Source organism: Athene noctua, chromosome 1, assembly GCF_965140245.1.
Source record: "Athene noctua chromosome 1, bAthNoc1.hap1.1, whole genome shotgun sequence".
In the NCBI taxonomy this organism is placed as follows: Eukaryota; Metazoa; Chordata; class Aves; order Strigiformes; family Strigidae; genus Athene; species Athene noctua.
The window spans coordinates 102,917,571-102,933,454 of NC_134037.1; the positions used below are offsets into that span (position 1 = coordinate 102,917,571).

General features: G+C 47.0%; 1 protein-coding gene across 1 annotated transcript; it reads left to right on the forward strand.

Annotated features, from left to right (window-relative positions):
* The first annotated feature begins 7,374 nt into the window (after window positions 1-7,374).
* On the forward strand, window positions 7,375-15,174 carry SERTAD4 (SERTA domain containing 4). Its single transcript, XM_074926048.1, has 4 exons — window positions 7,375-7,956; window positions 8,317-8,512; window positions 8,968-9,083; window positions 12,244-15,174. Exons 2-4 carry the CDS (start codon window positions 8,332-8,334, stop codon window positions 13,003-13,005), a joined length of 1,059 nt encoding a protein of 352 aa, XP_074782149.1. The 5' UTR covers window positions 7,375-7,956; window positions 8,317-8,331; the 3' UTR covers window positions 13,006-15,174.
* Window positions 15,175-15,884: the final 710 nt, after the last annotated feature.

A 15,884-nucleotide genomic window follows, 5' to 3' on the forward strand; every position in this document is an offset into this window, starting at 1 on the left:
ATGAATTTATTCCTAGCGATGGGTCGTTTCTTCTCCTTTATGAAGTCCACAGATTACAGGATGAAAAGCGTGGGAAGTAACAAGACTCTGCTACTTTTTGCCTCCCTCTTTCCACTCTTGTTCCTGTTTCTCCCCCTCCTTGCCTCGGTGTTTGTCCCTCCGCATCTCCTTCCCTGCAGCAGCCACCACTTCCCAGCTGATCCCTTCTTCATGTCACAAAAATGACTGATGTGCAATTACGGAGATTAAAGTTCACCCATTAACACTGCAGTGAGGTGGGGTCTGAGGAGCTCCTACCTCCCAGCTTGCTGTGCCACCCTGCCAGCATATTGGGGAAAGTGACACCACACTGGTTTATCCTGGTTTTCTTTCCAACCCTGACAGCTGGTTATAACTGGTTGAGTGATGGCTGGGGTTCAGCAAAATTCAGATGTCTCAGACAGTCTATATAAACATCAGTCCTACTTAGAGGTCCTGTTGGAAGAAGTGTCTGTTGGGCACTTAGTGAATTACAGGCTTTAGAAACTACCTGGCAATGCTGGAGACCTTGAACCAGACGCAAAGCTTCCACTAATGCAACCTTTAGCGTCTTAAGTAGGTACTTGGCTGCCAGTCGGTTTTAGGCACACTGTAAAGGGACTTTCTAAAGAAAATCTGACTCTGGACCAGCATCCCCGTTTGTTTCATCTCGATTTGGAGTGGTTAAATAGGAATTTGCAAAGGAAATGAATAAGGGGACCAGCTTCTTTCATTTAAAAGGCTTGTCTAAGTAGAACCAAGCGACAAAGGAATTCAGTGTAAGGTTTGCAATTTTTGTCGCTCTTGTCTAACCAGATTTACATCGTCAAAAACAAAACAAACAAACAAACCCCCCAAACCAACATGAGAGAGCATGAGCATTTTAGAACGTGTGCATTACAAGTGATAGAGAATATGCATTTATGATCCAAAATTTTAAACAGCTGAGAAATAAATATGCAAAGTAGGTTGTTCTGTTTGCAGATGGTAATCCTGCCACACTGATTTTGCTCAGCTGTCTGATTTTTCAGTGTCTGCATTCCTGGTTCCTGGGGTTCCTGATTAAGAAATAAAATATGAGTCACGGTGCATGGTTACCTTCTGCACATCTGAAAAGGTAACTCAGTGACTGAAAACAGATTATTAGAGGCTGATGCCCTGCTGAATTCAATGCATTGTCAGGGGAATGGAAAAAAAAAAAAAATCCCTTCCCCACTCTGCCCCTCATTTTTACAGCTGTAGGATAAAGGTTCCTGCCAGCTCTTGTAGGTCAGCTTGTAGGAAATCAGCCGCCCGGCCCAGTTCTCCCAGGGGTCTCCGCAGGCGAGGATGGCCACCAGGCAGCACGCTGCTCGGCAAGGTGAGGCGCATCCCTTTCCCTCCCTCTCCCGAGGATGACTCAGTCGGTTATTAAAGATTTCCAGCTTCCAGCTAAAAATGGCATCAAAAGCGGTGCCCCAGAGGGAAGAGGGGGAGACGTGAGAAATGGGTTCTGTTCCCTTCTCGGCTTCCCAATGCGCACACACATGAGCATGCACACGCGCAGAGCTGATGTGCAGCTTGACTGGGAAAAGTTTATTTTGCAATAAGAGGGGTTAGTATTCTGCTAAAGGCTTTTGCAAAGACTGGATCCAATTTTCAGAGCCTGTTGCCAATATTTGTGAGTCATTTCCTTGGAATCCTACCTTTGGTGTTTATTTCCCTTAGAAGGAAACTTGTAAAAGAATAATAATAGCTCTCATTCTTCGTGGAAAGTAGCACACAGCAAAGTGGAAGACAACTTGCTCTTTGTTCCAAAACACTTTTTTGTTTGTTTTGTTTACTTTCTTCAGCAGACAAAAAGTGAAGAAGGCAATATAATTAACCTCATAAACCATCTAATTTACGGTGCCAGTGACATGCATGTGCTGCTGCACCGGAGTGAAAGTTAAGTGGGGAAGCGGTTTTAATTGGTACCTCTTTTAAAGAACAAGTCACGAGAACTGCCTTGTGATTTGGGAAGTCTCAGTATGTAACAGAAGGGCTTTGCTTTTTCACAGTTTCGCAGCCCTACCGGACTGCTGGGACCCCTTTTTCTCTCAGACCTCAGTCCCAATAACAACATCTAGCACCTATTCAGTGTCAAAACCCATTACAAAGGTTAACTAATCAGAAATACTGTCAGTTATAGTTTGCAGCAATAGGAGCACCTTTTACCCTCAGGATACCAGAGTGTTTTGCAAACTAAACTCCCACTGAGCTAAGTGGATCCTGGACAGAGCTTTATATGTCTAGCAGGGCCACACAGCCACCAGCGGGGTGGAGGCAGAGAGCATATGAGACGTTTTGGCTCAGAACACTGGAAAAAATATTTATGCTTACTGAAATAAATACCATGGGGCTTTATTGTTCTCCCAGAGCAGGCAGGCAAAACAGCCTTCAGGAGATGGCTGCAGTAAACTTGATGTCACCTTTTCTCATATCTGCCAGAGCCCTGTGGCAATTAAAAAAAAAAAAAAAAAAAAAAAAAAAAAAAAAAAAAAGCAAATTAAATTTGCTTGTATTTTCATATATTTGCATAAATTCTGGGACAAACTCTGTTAGAACCACCATTTAAGAGTTCATTGCATATAGGCTACCAAGGCTACTGATAGGTGACATACCTACAAAAAAGTAGAAGAGGAAACCTCTTTTCTGACAATATAGAAACCTCCTCTTATTCTGCTTTACAGAAACCAGAAACAGGAGAAAGCACAACAGTTAAGAATTCAAAAGAACTTTTAATTTTTTTTTTTTTCTCTGAAGAAATGCTAAGAAAATCAGGGGACTCTCATAAACTGGGACAGAGACTCCAAAAAGTCTTTCTGGGAAGAATTCAACTGAAAAGCATGAAAAGAAAAAAATTAGCATGTGGTAATTAGGAAAGTTAGAGAAATATTTGTGTGGAATTCTGTCTTGAGAAAGAGACACTCAAGCATCTGGAGTTGTATAATCTACATTAGGACAGAAGTTAAGTGAAGATACCTCTGAAACATTTTCATGGAAGGGCTGCATCTTGACACAGAAATCAATTTCTGATTTCAAGTTAATTCCTTTTCCACCAAACAGTAAGTCCAGCTCTAGAAAAAGAAGGGGAAAAAAAAAGAAATAAAAAATAAAAAAACAGTGGATTCCTTAAAATTCCCTGAAGTGAAGGCCAAGAAATACAGGGAAAAACACTAGTCTTGGCAGGTATATAGTTTATCTATACCTGAGAAGGATGAAGAGCTGAATTGACCCTGCTGGCACACAGACCCGTTGTTCTACCAGTCTAGTTATTTCAGCCAGCCTTAACCCCTTCATTTCTCTCTTGTAGCATGCTTATGTTAGATGGTATTATACTAGTTTCTGATACGAGGTGCAGCTGAATGAACAGAAAACCATCACTGCCCAGGGCCCGCACTGTCTCGCTGCCGCCTGTCCTCATTCCCCTCTTTCCTCTGGCTTGTGGCTCAGCATCTCCCTCACTGCAGACCAGGGACCACTCTGCATGGGCATGTTGAGACACTGCAGCAGTTCTCAGCTATTTTATATCACCAAGAGAAGGAGGAGATCTCTCTATCTGCTCCCAACCCAAGGCCTGTCTCTTGGAAGTTCAGTTTTCAGTTTAATTCCACATGGCCCATTCTAGATGCTTTTCCACTTCTTGCGCCCTTGCTGCTTCCCTTGCTGCTTTCCTTGCCTCCAGAGCCCTGAGTACAGGGATCATCTTTGACTCTGCTTTCATTTACTGTGATTGAGCTGCCCCAGTGTGCCGTGATTCAGTGTTTCCACAGCTTCATTCATAATGTTACTACAGCTCCATGCATAACTATCCAGACAATAAACAATTTAATCAAGGCCCTTGCTATCTCCCATCTCTGTAACTTCCTCCTCCTTGAACTTGTGACATATCAGCCAGTTTGATCTATTTAAACACAAGCTCCTAACATCCTCTTCCCTGTCCACTGCTGTGGTCAGAGCCAATCTATCTCCTGCCTTTCTTCCTTTGCCTGCATCTAGCCTTTAATTTTCACATGCTGGGCTGTCACAGCTCCGTCTTAGCTGTCATCCCTCCACCATTGTCCCTACTGTATGGCTCTGCTGTCTTGCCAGTGATGCTTGTGCGTTTATCTGCAGCTCCCAGGGGAGCTTTTATGCCCTCTTCTGCGATGCTCTTGCCCACAGGATGATGCCCTGCTTCCCTCAGCTAAGTTAGCGATATGAAACTTTGTTGCAGCAACCATAAGGAGAAGATAGTTTACAACGAGGTTAGCCTGGAATTGTTTACATCTGATATAGCTGGCTTTTATAGTTTTTAATGTATGTACACCAGTCTGGGTGGATGATTGTGCCTTTCCCCTTCCTCTCTCTGGCTGTCGCTTGCTTAGATTGTAGGTCTGCACAGCCTGCATGCAGTGCTCGTGCAGTGGGATTTCTGATTGCTTCTGCAGTGTAAATTTTCTATAATGCCAGAAAGGTAACAGCTACCAAAATGATGGCAATTTTGTTTTCTAAGCCCTGCAATCCAGATGTTAACAATGGTATAGTACAGTTAAGAAACGCTATTCTCCTCTCAAATCACGTTGTTACACAATGGAAACGCTCCAGAATATATGATAAAGACTGAAACTGCTGCGGTACTTGGGTACAAACCCAGGAGTTAAGAATGGAATAGCCATCTTAAGTCTATTCCCTTGTCTTTATTGATCTTGGTGGGACCTGCAGTATTATTGTCACAGGCATTTTATATTTAAGTTTGCGTTTTTAGAGGCATTCTGGAACTGTATAAAGAGCCCTTTTCACTGACATCGCATCAGGCTTGTTATAATGTGAATGGCATCATTACAGTTCTCTCATTAACATCATAATAGCTCTGGAGGAATAGTGAGTGAAAACCCCAGCAAATGGAGTAACATAGCAATGTATAGTAGTCTTACTGTGTAAAACTGCATACGGAAAAAGTTTGACATTTTAACCTTCAGGCTGCTGTAGATGCCTCAGGGTGTCCTCACACTGCATGCATTTGGCTGACAAAATGGAAAAATTGTGGTAGCCTAAGGATGGAGGGCTGGGTTCAATAAAAAACTGTGCCTGGCTTCCATGCCACTGAAGCCCTCACAAGGCTCCCAAATGGATTTTTCAAAATTGAATCCAGCCCCAAGTGTCAACCTTTTGCTGTAATTTTGTATAGTGAATGTATTGTATGCTCAAATGTACATCTTTCATCCTTTATTTCCAGTGGCGTTAATGGAAATGTAACAATGCGTGTGCTGTTCTGCAAAGTCTCATTGAAACAAACGGGATTTTGGATGAAATCCCTCCATTGCACACGATAATGTAATATAAATGGGTTGGGCTTACGGCTGGTGGATGATGAGATCTGGTTCTATTTCTGGCTCTGACACTGGTTTGCTGCGTGACTTCTGGCAAGATACTCCGGAGTGGATTTTGCCACCCTTAATGGGGAAAAACAGTAGGCTGGCTCTCCAGGAGCGATGCCAGAGGTCCTGTTTATGGACTCAGGTCCAGTAGTACTTTTGCAGTAAATACCATCTCATCTCATACTTCAGGCTTTCAGTTCTGCCATGTCCAACTTCACCTTTGAGGAGGCTGACTGTTCTCACGTTCTGAGTACTCGCAGCTCCCTTCCCACTCATTTGCAGCAGCTGGAAATTGGTGCTTCTGAAAAATCAAACGGGAACAACTGACATGCCTAGAGTCACAGCCTTTTAAAAGCCTAGTTCTCAGCTTCTGTGTGCCGAAGCAATTCCTTCGCTATACAGTGGGACTTATTTTGTACCTCAGTACCACCTATACAGATTTGTAACACATGCTGAGACCTACAAGCTTGGTCTGGGGCATTGGATTTCTGCTTGGGTTTTTGGTTTGAGTTTGTTGTTGGTTTTTTTTTTTTTTCTTTTTCCTAGGGAAGCTCTATTATTTATGCCTGGTTTTTATACAGTTTGAAAACATAGAGAATGAGCATGGACAGTAGCCATTTATAGAAGTTAACTGGTCTGCCTCTATTAATTTTGCATGTTGTAAATAGCAGAATCAGTTCATTTACTTTACTAGCTGTCCAGAGAACTCAGTTTTTCAAGATAAATCAAGAGAACTGTGCAGAAGGCATCCCAACACTTCCTTCCTTCCTTCCTTCCTTCCTTCCTTCCTTCCTTCCTTCCTTCCTTCCTTCCTTCCTTCCTTCCTTCCTCCCTCCCTCCCTCCCTCCCTCCCTCCCTCCCTCCCTCCCTCGTTTCTGCTTAAGCATAGAAAGACCTATTTGTGATGAAATATGGTAAAAAAAAATGCACAGTCGAAATCTCCAATTCTCATAAAAAATTCCACAAAGAGATGTTGAATTCATTACGAGCAAAGAAATCCTGACTTTCCTAAAGCAGCAGTGAGCGTCTTCCAACCCTTATTCTCTAAGGACAAACACTGAGTGTTGACATCATGCCAACATGAGAAGATTGATGTCTCTCTGTGAGTGATTCCTCCGTGCAGATTAATGAGAAGAGTCCATGGGTGCTTTCTAATGATGGCGTAATCTTTTCAGCCACAAAATATATGAGATTTTAGCTTGTTCTTGGGCCACTTTTTGGCCCTGTTCTTAGGTCAGCAGACTGACCCACTTGTTGTTTTGACCGGTTTTTCCATGTGTGGGTACTCAGCTGGTAACAAAAGGTGTGGGGAATAAGTATTGTCTGTGTCAGGGATAGCTTCCAGTGGGCCAGTTGAGTGGCTTGCCCTTGCGCCTGTCATCGCTTCTTTGCCCAGGAAAAGCAAGATGGCCTTAATGGGCTACTGCAGGAAAAGGGCTGAGGGCCACATGAGCACATGACCAGTGAACCGATTCTGAGGAAGGGGTTTAGGCTCCCTTCAGCACGATTGCAGCGAGGTCTGGTGGCCTTTACTAGGGCAAACTGCACGCCTGTGGAATTCCCCTTCGCCTCCCATTTTCTGCCCGTTGAGGAGCGTGGGGCAGAGCCACGCACGCACACATCCAAGGAACAGAGGGTTAGCGCACGCTGGAAGCCCATTTCTTCATAAAGTAGCAGCCTTGTGCATTCTTCCAGGATTTAAGAAAACAAGTGGCAGATGTGAATGATTTATTTTTCCTCCCTCTTCTGCTGCGGTTTATTTTTTCCTCTTGTTAGAGAGCGCTCGGCTGCTAACACAAGCAGTTGCTGAAATTCCACCTGCCCACCTGCGGCCCCTCCTTCCCGCTGCTCGCTCGGGCCCTCATCTTCCTCCGGGGGGGCTGCACCGAGGGGAAACTGCGTCCCGCTTTCTTGGAGAGAGGAGGAGGAGGAGGAGGAAGAAGGAGAGGGAGGGGCCGGGCCGTGTCTGGGCGCATTGTTCCGCGCTCCTCTGCCAAGAAGTAGGTGACTATGAACTCATCCCTTGCCCCTCGCAGAAAGTTTGCTCCCTCCCCTCCCCTCCCGCCTGCTGTCGCGGCAGGAGGCAGCTCGCAGCCTGGCGCTGGCCCCGGAGTCCCCGCTCCTGCTTAATATTCCGCCTGCTCCGCCGATGTTGTGCTTGGCTCCGGTGGGACTGCAACTCACGGCTTGAAACCGGAGCCAATTTTCTGTCTTAGTCTCGCAGTGTTTTGACTGGAGGCAGATCCAGTTCAGTCCGATCGGGGCTAGTGGAAACAACTACCTAAGTCTCTGCTGTCTGCTTCGGTTGGGAGGGAAGAAAGAAGAAAGAAACGCGATCCCCAACTGCTGGGCGCGCTCGCTCGCTCTCCCACACACGCACACGCAACACCCCGCCGCACACACACACACGCACACACACGCGCACACCCCGACGCACACCCACACCCCCCCACCGCACACACACGCACACGCAGAGACTCGCACCCCCGGCGGTGCCGAGCGCGCCGTGCCAGCACCGCCGGCAGAGAATGGGAAGCGAGTGAGCGGATCCGTGCCGGTGTGTGAGCGCCGCGGGGACGGGACGGCGGCGGCGGCGGGGCCGGGGCGGCGGGAGCGGGCCCGGGGGGGGGCGCGGTGTGGGGCGCGGCGTGGGGGCAGCGCGCCCGAACTCGCGGGGCTGGAGACCCCGCGCCCTTTGTGGGAGAGGGCTCCGGTCTCCTTCCTGCCGTGAGAAGGGAAAAAAAAAACAAAAAAAACGCAACCCAGCGCCGGTGCGTGTGTGCGAGATACACCCGCGGGCAGTTGGTGCGGGCCGAGGCGGGGGCGCCGGGGGGCGCCGCGGGGCGGGGGGCAGGTGAGGGGGCGCCGGGGGCAGGTGAGGGGGCGCCGGGCGCTGACCGCGCTGCTTCGCTTCCAGGTGCCGGCGCCCGCGATGACCCTGGTGCTGCCCATGCAGCGGCTGGGCCGCCCCATCGCCGCCGAGGGAGCCGCCGACCTCGCCGCCTACCGCGCCCTCTGGCAGCCGCCCTGCTGCGGCCGCCCCGGCCCCGCCGCCCCGGCCCCGCCGCCCCCGGCCCCCCCGGCCCCGCCGGCCGCCGGGCCCCCCGCCGCAGGTAGGCACCGCGCCCCGCCGCGCCCCCCGGCACCGCGGCGGGGGACGCGGGGGTTTGTCCGCGGACCGGGGCGGGCGGGAGGCGGGGGCTCCCCCGCGGGCGAGCGCGGCGGGGCCGCAGGTGCGCGGGGCTCTCGGGGCGCCGTGGCGCCCGGGCAGCGGGGGCCGCGCCGGGGAAGGCGCCCGCGGCCGGCCGCGGCGAAAGTTTTGCCGACGCCGAGCGCGCGGAGGGGGCGCCCGGTGCCCGAGGCCGCCCCGGTGCCCGGAGCCCCCCGCGCGGGCGCGGCCGGCGAGCCGTGCCGGACTCAGGTGAGGGTTTATTCCCGATCGCTGCCGATAGATGGGAAAATACGCGGTGGAGTTCTCCTGTAGCGCGAAGGGAAACGAAAAGTATTTTGTTTGGAGAACCTCCGGCAAACCGCATGTCATTTGTCATATCTGATTTATTACCCGCAGGATCGCATTACAGGGGAATTTCAAATCCTGTAACAACATCCAAGATCACATACTTTAAAAGGAAATATGTGGAAGAAGAGGATTTTCATCCACCGCTCAGCAGCTGTACACATAAAGTATGTTTTCTAATAGTCGTTATTTTTACTCCGAGTTTCAGACGCTTAGTAACACCCGATTGACCCATTTCCAGAAGGCTGAAACACTCTGCTGAAATTAGGAGAAAGATCCAGCTGTTTGCTCAGAAACGAATAGTTGTCACTTGTTCGCATTTATTGTTTTATTGTCATCGAATTGCTTAAGAAGCAAAGCCGCTCCTTCATTTGTAACAACTGTAAATGGAAATGCTGAGAATAACTTTTTTTTTTCCAGATTATTTTGTTCTTAGCTAGTTTATATCGTGCTTACAGAAACAGCTCCATAACAGCATGAGAACGACAGAAAGGAAGAACATCAATAAAAAGGGCCCACGATTCCCCACTCATTCCAAACTTTTTCTAGGGGAGAAAATAGTAATAGGTTCCAGGTACCCCAAATGGCTTACAGATCCTCTAGAAAAACAGAATGACTTGGAAAGCGAGTACAAGCTCCTTCAGTATTTAATCCTGTTTATTAAAAAGCTAATAACTCCAAAAGAACAGATTAGTAAATGAAAGCATATTTTTTTTTTAATGAATACTGTCAGGGGAGGGATTAGGGCAAACATTTCCTAGGCCAGTGAATGCAAAAATTGAAATCTAACTTTTTTTTAATGGAAGATTTTATGCTCTCATTCATTAAGGGCTCAGTCCTGTAGGGAACTGAGCGCCTGGAGTGATGTGCTTAAGGATAGCGCGTGCCTTGAGATCCCATCCTTACCTTGCTGGATCGTACCTGGCCCACGGCGGCCCGGTGCTACCCAAGTACTATTGGCGATAGAGAGGCCGCCATAGGATCTGATTTACACCCAGCTTATGGGAGGCGGTGGTACCACAAGCGCCCCAGAGACAGAAAGATAAAACAGATCAAGATGCGGAACGAGTTTATACCTTCTCTTTCCCTGCGTCGCAGAGGCAGCCTTCTGAGTTGTGGGGAGAACAGAGTGCCTGGTCCCTGCTGCGGGCACTGGGTGGGCAGGTCTGCCCAGTGGGATCCTGTTTTCGCTGGAGGGATTTCCACAGGGGAGAAGCGAGCAGTAACGCCGAGCTCGCTTCCCAAGGACCTTAGAGTAGCCGAAAGAATTTTCAGCTACAAATAGTGTTGGCTGGAAATAAGTACCTGACCAGGAAGGTGGAAACCTGCCCCACCATTAATTCCAGAAGGTGTCCGGCCTGCTTCCAGAGTGATGAACAAATAGCACCGAGGGTGTCAAAAAATGTGCTCTTGTTAGCGAGTGTCTCCTATGTCATGTCACATGTCACATCGCTCTTGATTTCAACCATTTTTTTTCTCGGCTAGATTGTTGGATTTTTGTATCGGTGATTATTTTCCTCGCAAAGAGGAGGAATAGTTACTTACCCCTTTCTAACAGCATAAAAAAACAATTGTGGAGGCATTGGTAAGACAGACCTGTCCCAGACATCATTTTGTGCTGTTGTAGATGTGTATCGCGGCAGAAACCCTGGGTCACCAGTTTCTTCTGGTCGACACGAGTGTGTTTTCTACTTTGCAGCACTGAGCTCTGGGGAAGGGAGGATGCCCACTAGATTTCTGTGAATTTCTTACCTCTGCTGCCCGGTAAAGAAAGAGTTATGTTCTGAGATTCCTTGTCCCATAGAGTGTATGACGGGAGGGCCCAGGGCCCCTCTCCGGAGGGCTGTTGGCAGACGTTTGTAGTTTGACAACTTGTTCCTACTGGTGACCCTCCAGGATGTATCTCCAGGAGGATCACAGTTCAAGGCTTACTGGTTTGCTCCAGGCTTTTATGGCTTCACTGACTATTGCTGCAGCAGGTATAAAGGATGCAAATTAACCTATAGGCTTAATATGATTTAAAATGAGTCATTTATTACAGAAAATTACTCTCTCTAACAAAGAAGAGCTTCGGCTGTGAACTCACATGAAAGCACGGCCCACTTTTGTTTTTACGAGGCACTGGCCTGCTTCTAAGCCCTGCAGACAGGACCAGGCTGTGGAAAGAGCTAGAGGGCCGAGGAGAGCTGAATGGATGTGAAAAGCAGCTGTGCTTTAAGCTCTTTCAGTCTTCATAGCTACGACTTCCACTCTGCAAAAATGCTGTAACCATGTGGGAAAGGGAAGAATGATCAAGCCACAGATGGGGGGGATTTAGAGCAGTCTCTCTTTGTGCTGTGCTGCTCTCCTCCTACGCAAACCAAATTCTTACTAAAAATGAAAATTAGTTAATAGTGCTTACAGTAGCATGCATTGCCCCCTCTCTTATTTTGATTCCCAGGGTAGCGATTACAGCGCAGAATCCGGGGCCTCCCGGGGGCAGTAACCTGCTCGTGCTGCCAGTGCTGAGAAAGGGAGTCCTGGAAGGACCATGGAAGGGAGAACAAATCTGTGGGCATCGAGCCAGGATTTCTGCAAATCCCTATCCACTCCTCGTTTCCTGACCTTGTCCCTGCCTATCTGCGTTCCCACCAGTCCTGTAGAGCACAGGGTGTAGGACGCAGGCCAACAGCTGCTCTCCAGATGCTGGGATGCTTGGAGAGATGGGTTTCTCCCTGCCTCCCTCCCTTCCTGCACTTCTGTACACAAGAGCAGTGTAAGGGAGCTTGGCAAATGGCGACCTCCTCGCTGGAGGGCCTCTTCCACTGGCAGCGGATGAAATGCTCCAACGCTTGCAGCGTGAGGCGAGGGCTGCTGGCTGCGTCTTGCCAACCCTGAGGCTGCAGGAGGGGACCTTCACTTGGCTTCTGAGCTTCGTAGAAGCCCCACAGGGGATGATGGAATTGGGTCAATTTACCTCAAAAAGTCCCCAGCCATCACTGGAGCAAAACTGCACACCGATTTTACGTTCTAACCCCAAATGCAAATAAAGAGCCAGATGTGTGCATCTGGATCTCACTCTCCCATCCTGGATTCGTGCCTTGTGATTGCCTCAGGGGTGTAATGCTCAGCTACTTACTTCCTAAACCTGGGTGAATGCTGTGGCCAGGAAAAAGCAGGTTCCCGGCTTCATGGGTGTGCAAAATGAAAAACCAGTTTTAGGCGCCTCAGAAAGCGAATGGGAAAAGTAGCAGTGCAGGGGGAATACTTTGCTTCATTTTCTTTCTCCTGGCCTGGAACGAAACGGGTTGCCTTCAGTTCCATATATTCTGTCTTTTGCATTTTCAGACAATCTCCGTGTTTGAGGAGCGGGCCCATATTCTTTACATGTCTTTGGAAAAGCTGAAATTCATTGATGATCCTGAAGTCTACCTGCGGAGATCTGTCCTCATCAACAACCTAATGAAGAGAATCCACGGAGAAATCATCATGCAGAACAACTGGTGCTTCTCCGCCTGCTCCTTCAGCAGCACCTCACCGCAAGAGTGGTTTGTGCCTCAGGACTGTCCATACAGAAAACGCCTTCGGATGGCAAAGGAGGAGTACGAGAAGCTCCACACGTGCTGCTTCTATCAAGAGTGCGGCAGTCACTATTTAAATCTACCCTACTCTGTTAATGCTAGTACAGAAAATACTTCCTCTTCTTCCTCCTCCTCTTCCTCCTCCTCCTCCTCTTCCCCCTCCATTTCTTTGCCAAGCTGTTCCCAGCAGGTGGATTATGACATTGGCAGTGCCTCTTCTTACAGGAGTGATGACCAGATACCTGCTAATGAAATATTCATCACTAATGCCAGGTCTCACACTAATCAGGAAAAGGCAAAATTTAATGATGAGAAAGGAGGTAATGAACCTGAGCGAGAGAGCGTCGTCCTAAACTGTGAACCTGTAAGAGGCACCCATGCTCTCGAGTGTAAAGGCAAATTTTACGACTATTTTGAGACTGGATGTAATGAGAAGAGCAGCATAAGTGAATCTTGGAAAAAATCCTTAAGGAAAAAGGAACCTTTACCAAGTAATAAAATGTGCTGCAGCAAAGGAAGTAAAATATGAGGCATCTTTCTTGCTCTGTTGAAGCATGCGCAGCATGTTCGTTTGTCTATCAAATTTTTATTTTGAATGGATTTTTTATAGTTTTCTACAAATGATACAATCATGCCACAAACGTTACATGTAGTTCTAAATGACTGGAGAGCAGATTGCATAAAGCGTCTCTATGATCTGCATCAGCGGGCTATTTATAAATATGGAGACTTCATAAAGAACGCAGTTGCGTTACTGCTTAGCACTGTAGTCTGTACAGCTATGGTGTAGCTTTCGTTACTGAAAATACCAATCAGCCAGATGGGGAAAACATATTGTTTTATATATCCCCGCCCCCAAGAAGTCTGCCATTAATTAAGAAGAACCTCCATTATGTTTACCAAGGAATTAGAAGTCTGGTAAACAAATTGATGCTACCAGCAAGGGCGATGTGCTCCTTGTAACTCAGTATTTGTTCTGACAAAGGACCGTCTTCATGGACTGGGAATAAACCATCCTTACGTTTGTACTGATACTCTTGAATTCCTGGATTCAGCGTCTTGTTCAACTGACAAAATAGGACATAGCATAAAGAAATAACCTGTTTATGGGATCTTGATCAGAAACGCAACATGCAGCCCAAGTACTTGCATGTTTTCACCTCGGCTGTAACAACTAATGAGGCTTGTTGTTATACAGGGCAGGTTTTTTTTTGGTGCCTTACTTTTTGTCTTAATTTTTGCCAGCGTGAAAATTAAGTATAAATCACTGATACAGCAGGGATTTAACCTAAACAGAGAAAAAAAAAACAAAAAAAAAAAAACACAACCCCACAGGGTGGATCAATATTATTAGAAACCTTTAACCTTTGAAGTACTGAGTTCAACTTCCTATTCAAACATCTCTGTTCTTCCTTTTTGATGCTCAATTGCTTTTTGATTTGCCATCCTTAGGAAGGGATTTAAGAAACAATAGAGAGATGTCTCTTGTAAACAAGCATTCGATGCTTGAGTGTTACTATGGCAACTGTCTGTTGCTGGGGCTCTTTTTTTTCCTTCTTCGTATAATGAAGTTCATGAACCAGTGGCATGTTTTATACTTTATTCTGTTTCGCATAATTTCTCTCTTTTAGATTGCAAAAGCATGCCGGAGTTTTCTATGACTTTTGCTGTTGATTTAAAAAGACAAGAAAGGAAAGCAAAAAGCACAATGTTAATCCATAATGTGGCGATAAACAGGATTTTATCTGAATGAATGTAAGGGGTTTAATTTTGAAAAAGAACATTTTGGAGAAATGAGCTGAGATTTCAGTAGCTAAGGACAACATTTAGTCAGCCCTAGGTAGACCATCTGCAAAAGCGTGCTGTTTAAAATGCCCAGAAGACATTAGTCGGGGTTGGACCGAGAGTATTTTGAGTCTTGGATCCACCAAATTAATTAGTTCCCACAGTCCCCATAACAACTGGCAGGATGTGCTCAGCAAAATAGCCACATCCAAGCCACGGCTGACTCATAATAGCTGCCTGTTCCCACAGCATCATGCACTCAAACGACATCTTCTCTGCTTGGTTCTTGTCCAAAGGGTGAAATTCACCTCTGTGCTGGGGGAGCGGCCAGCTCGGCGCAGGGCACGAGGGTCCCCAGGGGGACACCGCCCTGGGCTGCACTCAGCTTCGTCTTGGAGTCAGCCGGGACTCTGGGTCAGAATCTTCCTGCTCTGGGTTTCACGGGTTCAGCTGGAGTCCTCCGGGACTGCCATTGTTTTCGGTGGTGGTGTGCACCCCACAGTCACGTTTGCAAACTGGACAGTTTTCATGAGTAAGCCCAGTGGTCACAGGAAAAAGCTCACCCTCCCAGGCAGAGTGACCACAAAGAGAGTAGGATGCAGACCAATGATAACCTTTATGCAGTCAGGTGAGTTGGAACAGATAAGTTTGTAAGGGTTATCATTGTGAAGAATAACAAAGAAAGAAAGTATAAGTCCCACCTGATTTCTCCAAGACAGAAGCTTTTTTTATTATTAATAATAATATTAAATATAGATCTCATTCATACAGTGTATGAGTAGGATCATCATTTAGACATTTGTCCACAAGGACCAATTTTTTTAAAATGATTTTTCTTGTGTTATACCCAGATAGTCTAGTAATGTCTGCTCTTTTGCAATATTTGATAAACACTTGATGTTTTAAGCTTAAATATTAGATGCTTGTATACGAATGTGTTGTTGTAGTAAAGTGAAATTTCCTTGATATATATTTATTAAAATGACCAAAATTCATTTTAATTTCACATCTCCAATGGCTACTGGGTCCTTCCCCCCATGTTTCCCTCCCCCACTCAAGAAAATGCCATTTAATCAAACTGCTCCCTCCTGAAGAGGTTACACTGTGGTTGACTCTGCACCTCAAGCTGAGTCCAGGACGGAGCTCAGCCTTCTTAGGGTTTCAGGAGCATTTATGACAGTCTGAAGGTGCACGAGAAGCAACAGACTTCTCTGAAGACTTGCACATGTAGCCAAAGAAAATGCCTGGCCAAATGCTGCCCAAACCACAAATCAGCTAACACTTACAGGAGGGCTGAAAGTTTTTTGACCCTAAGGGGCTCCTTCGTCTTCAAGAACAAGCCTGCACACATAACCCATTGCAGAGTTGTCTGAGTTGAATTTGCACCAGCTGAAGTGATGGATCAGCAGAACTCTCTGTCTGCTCTGGCCTCTCTAGCAGCTGCTTTAGTTCCAGGGACACCTAGAAATTAACCTGTTACAGCTTCTGGACAGTCTTACTGGGTGTCACGTGGGTCTGTAAAGGATGAAATGTCATCTAATGAAGGTTGGCCTAAGACCTAAGTGGTCTTATGCCTTGCTCTGGACCCTGCCTCACAAAATAATAGAAAATACTGAAAGTAGA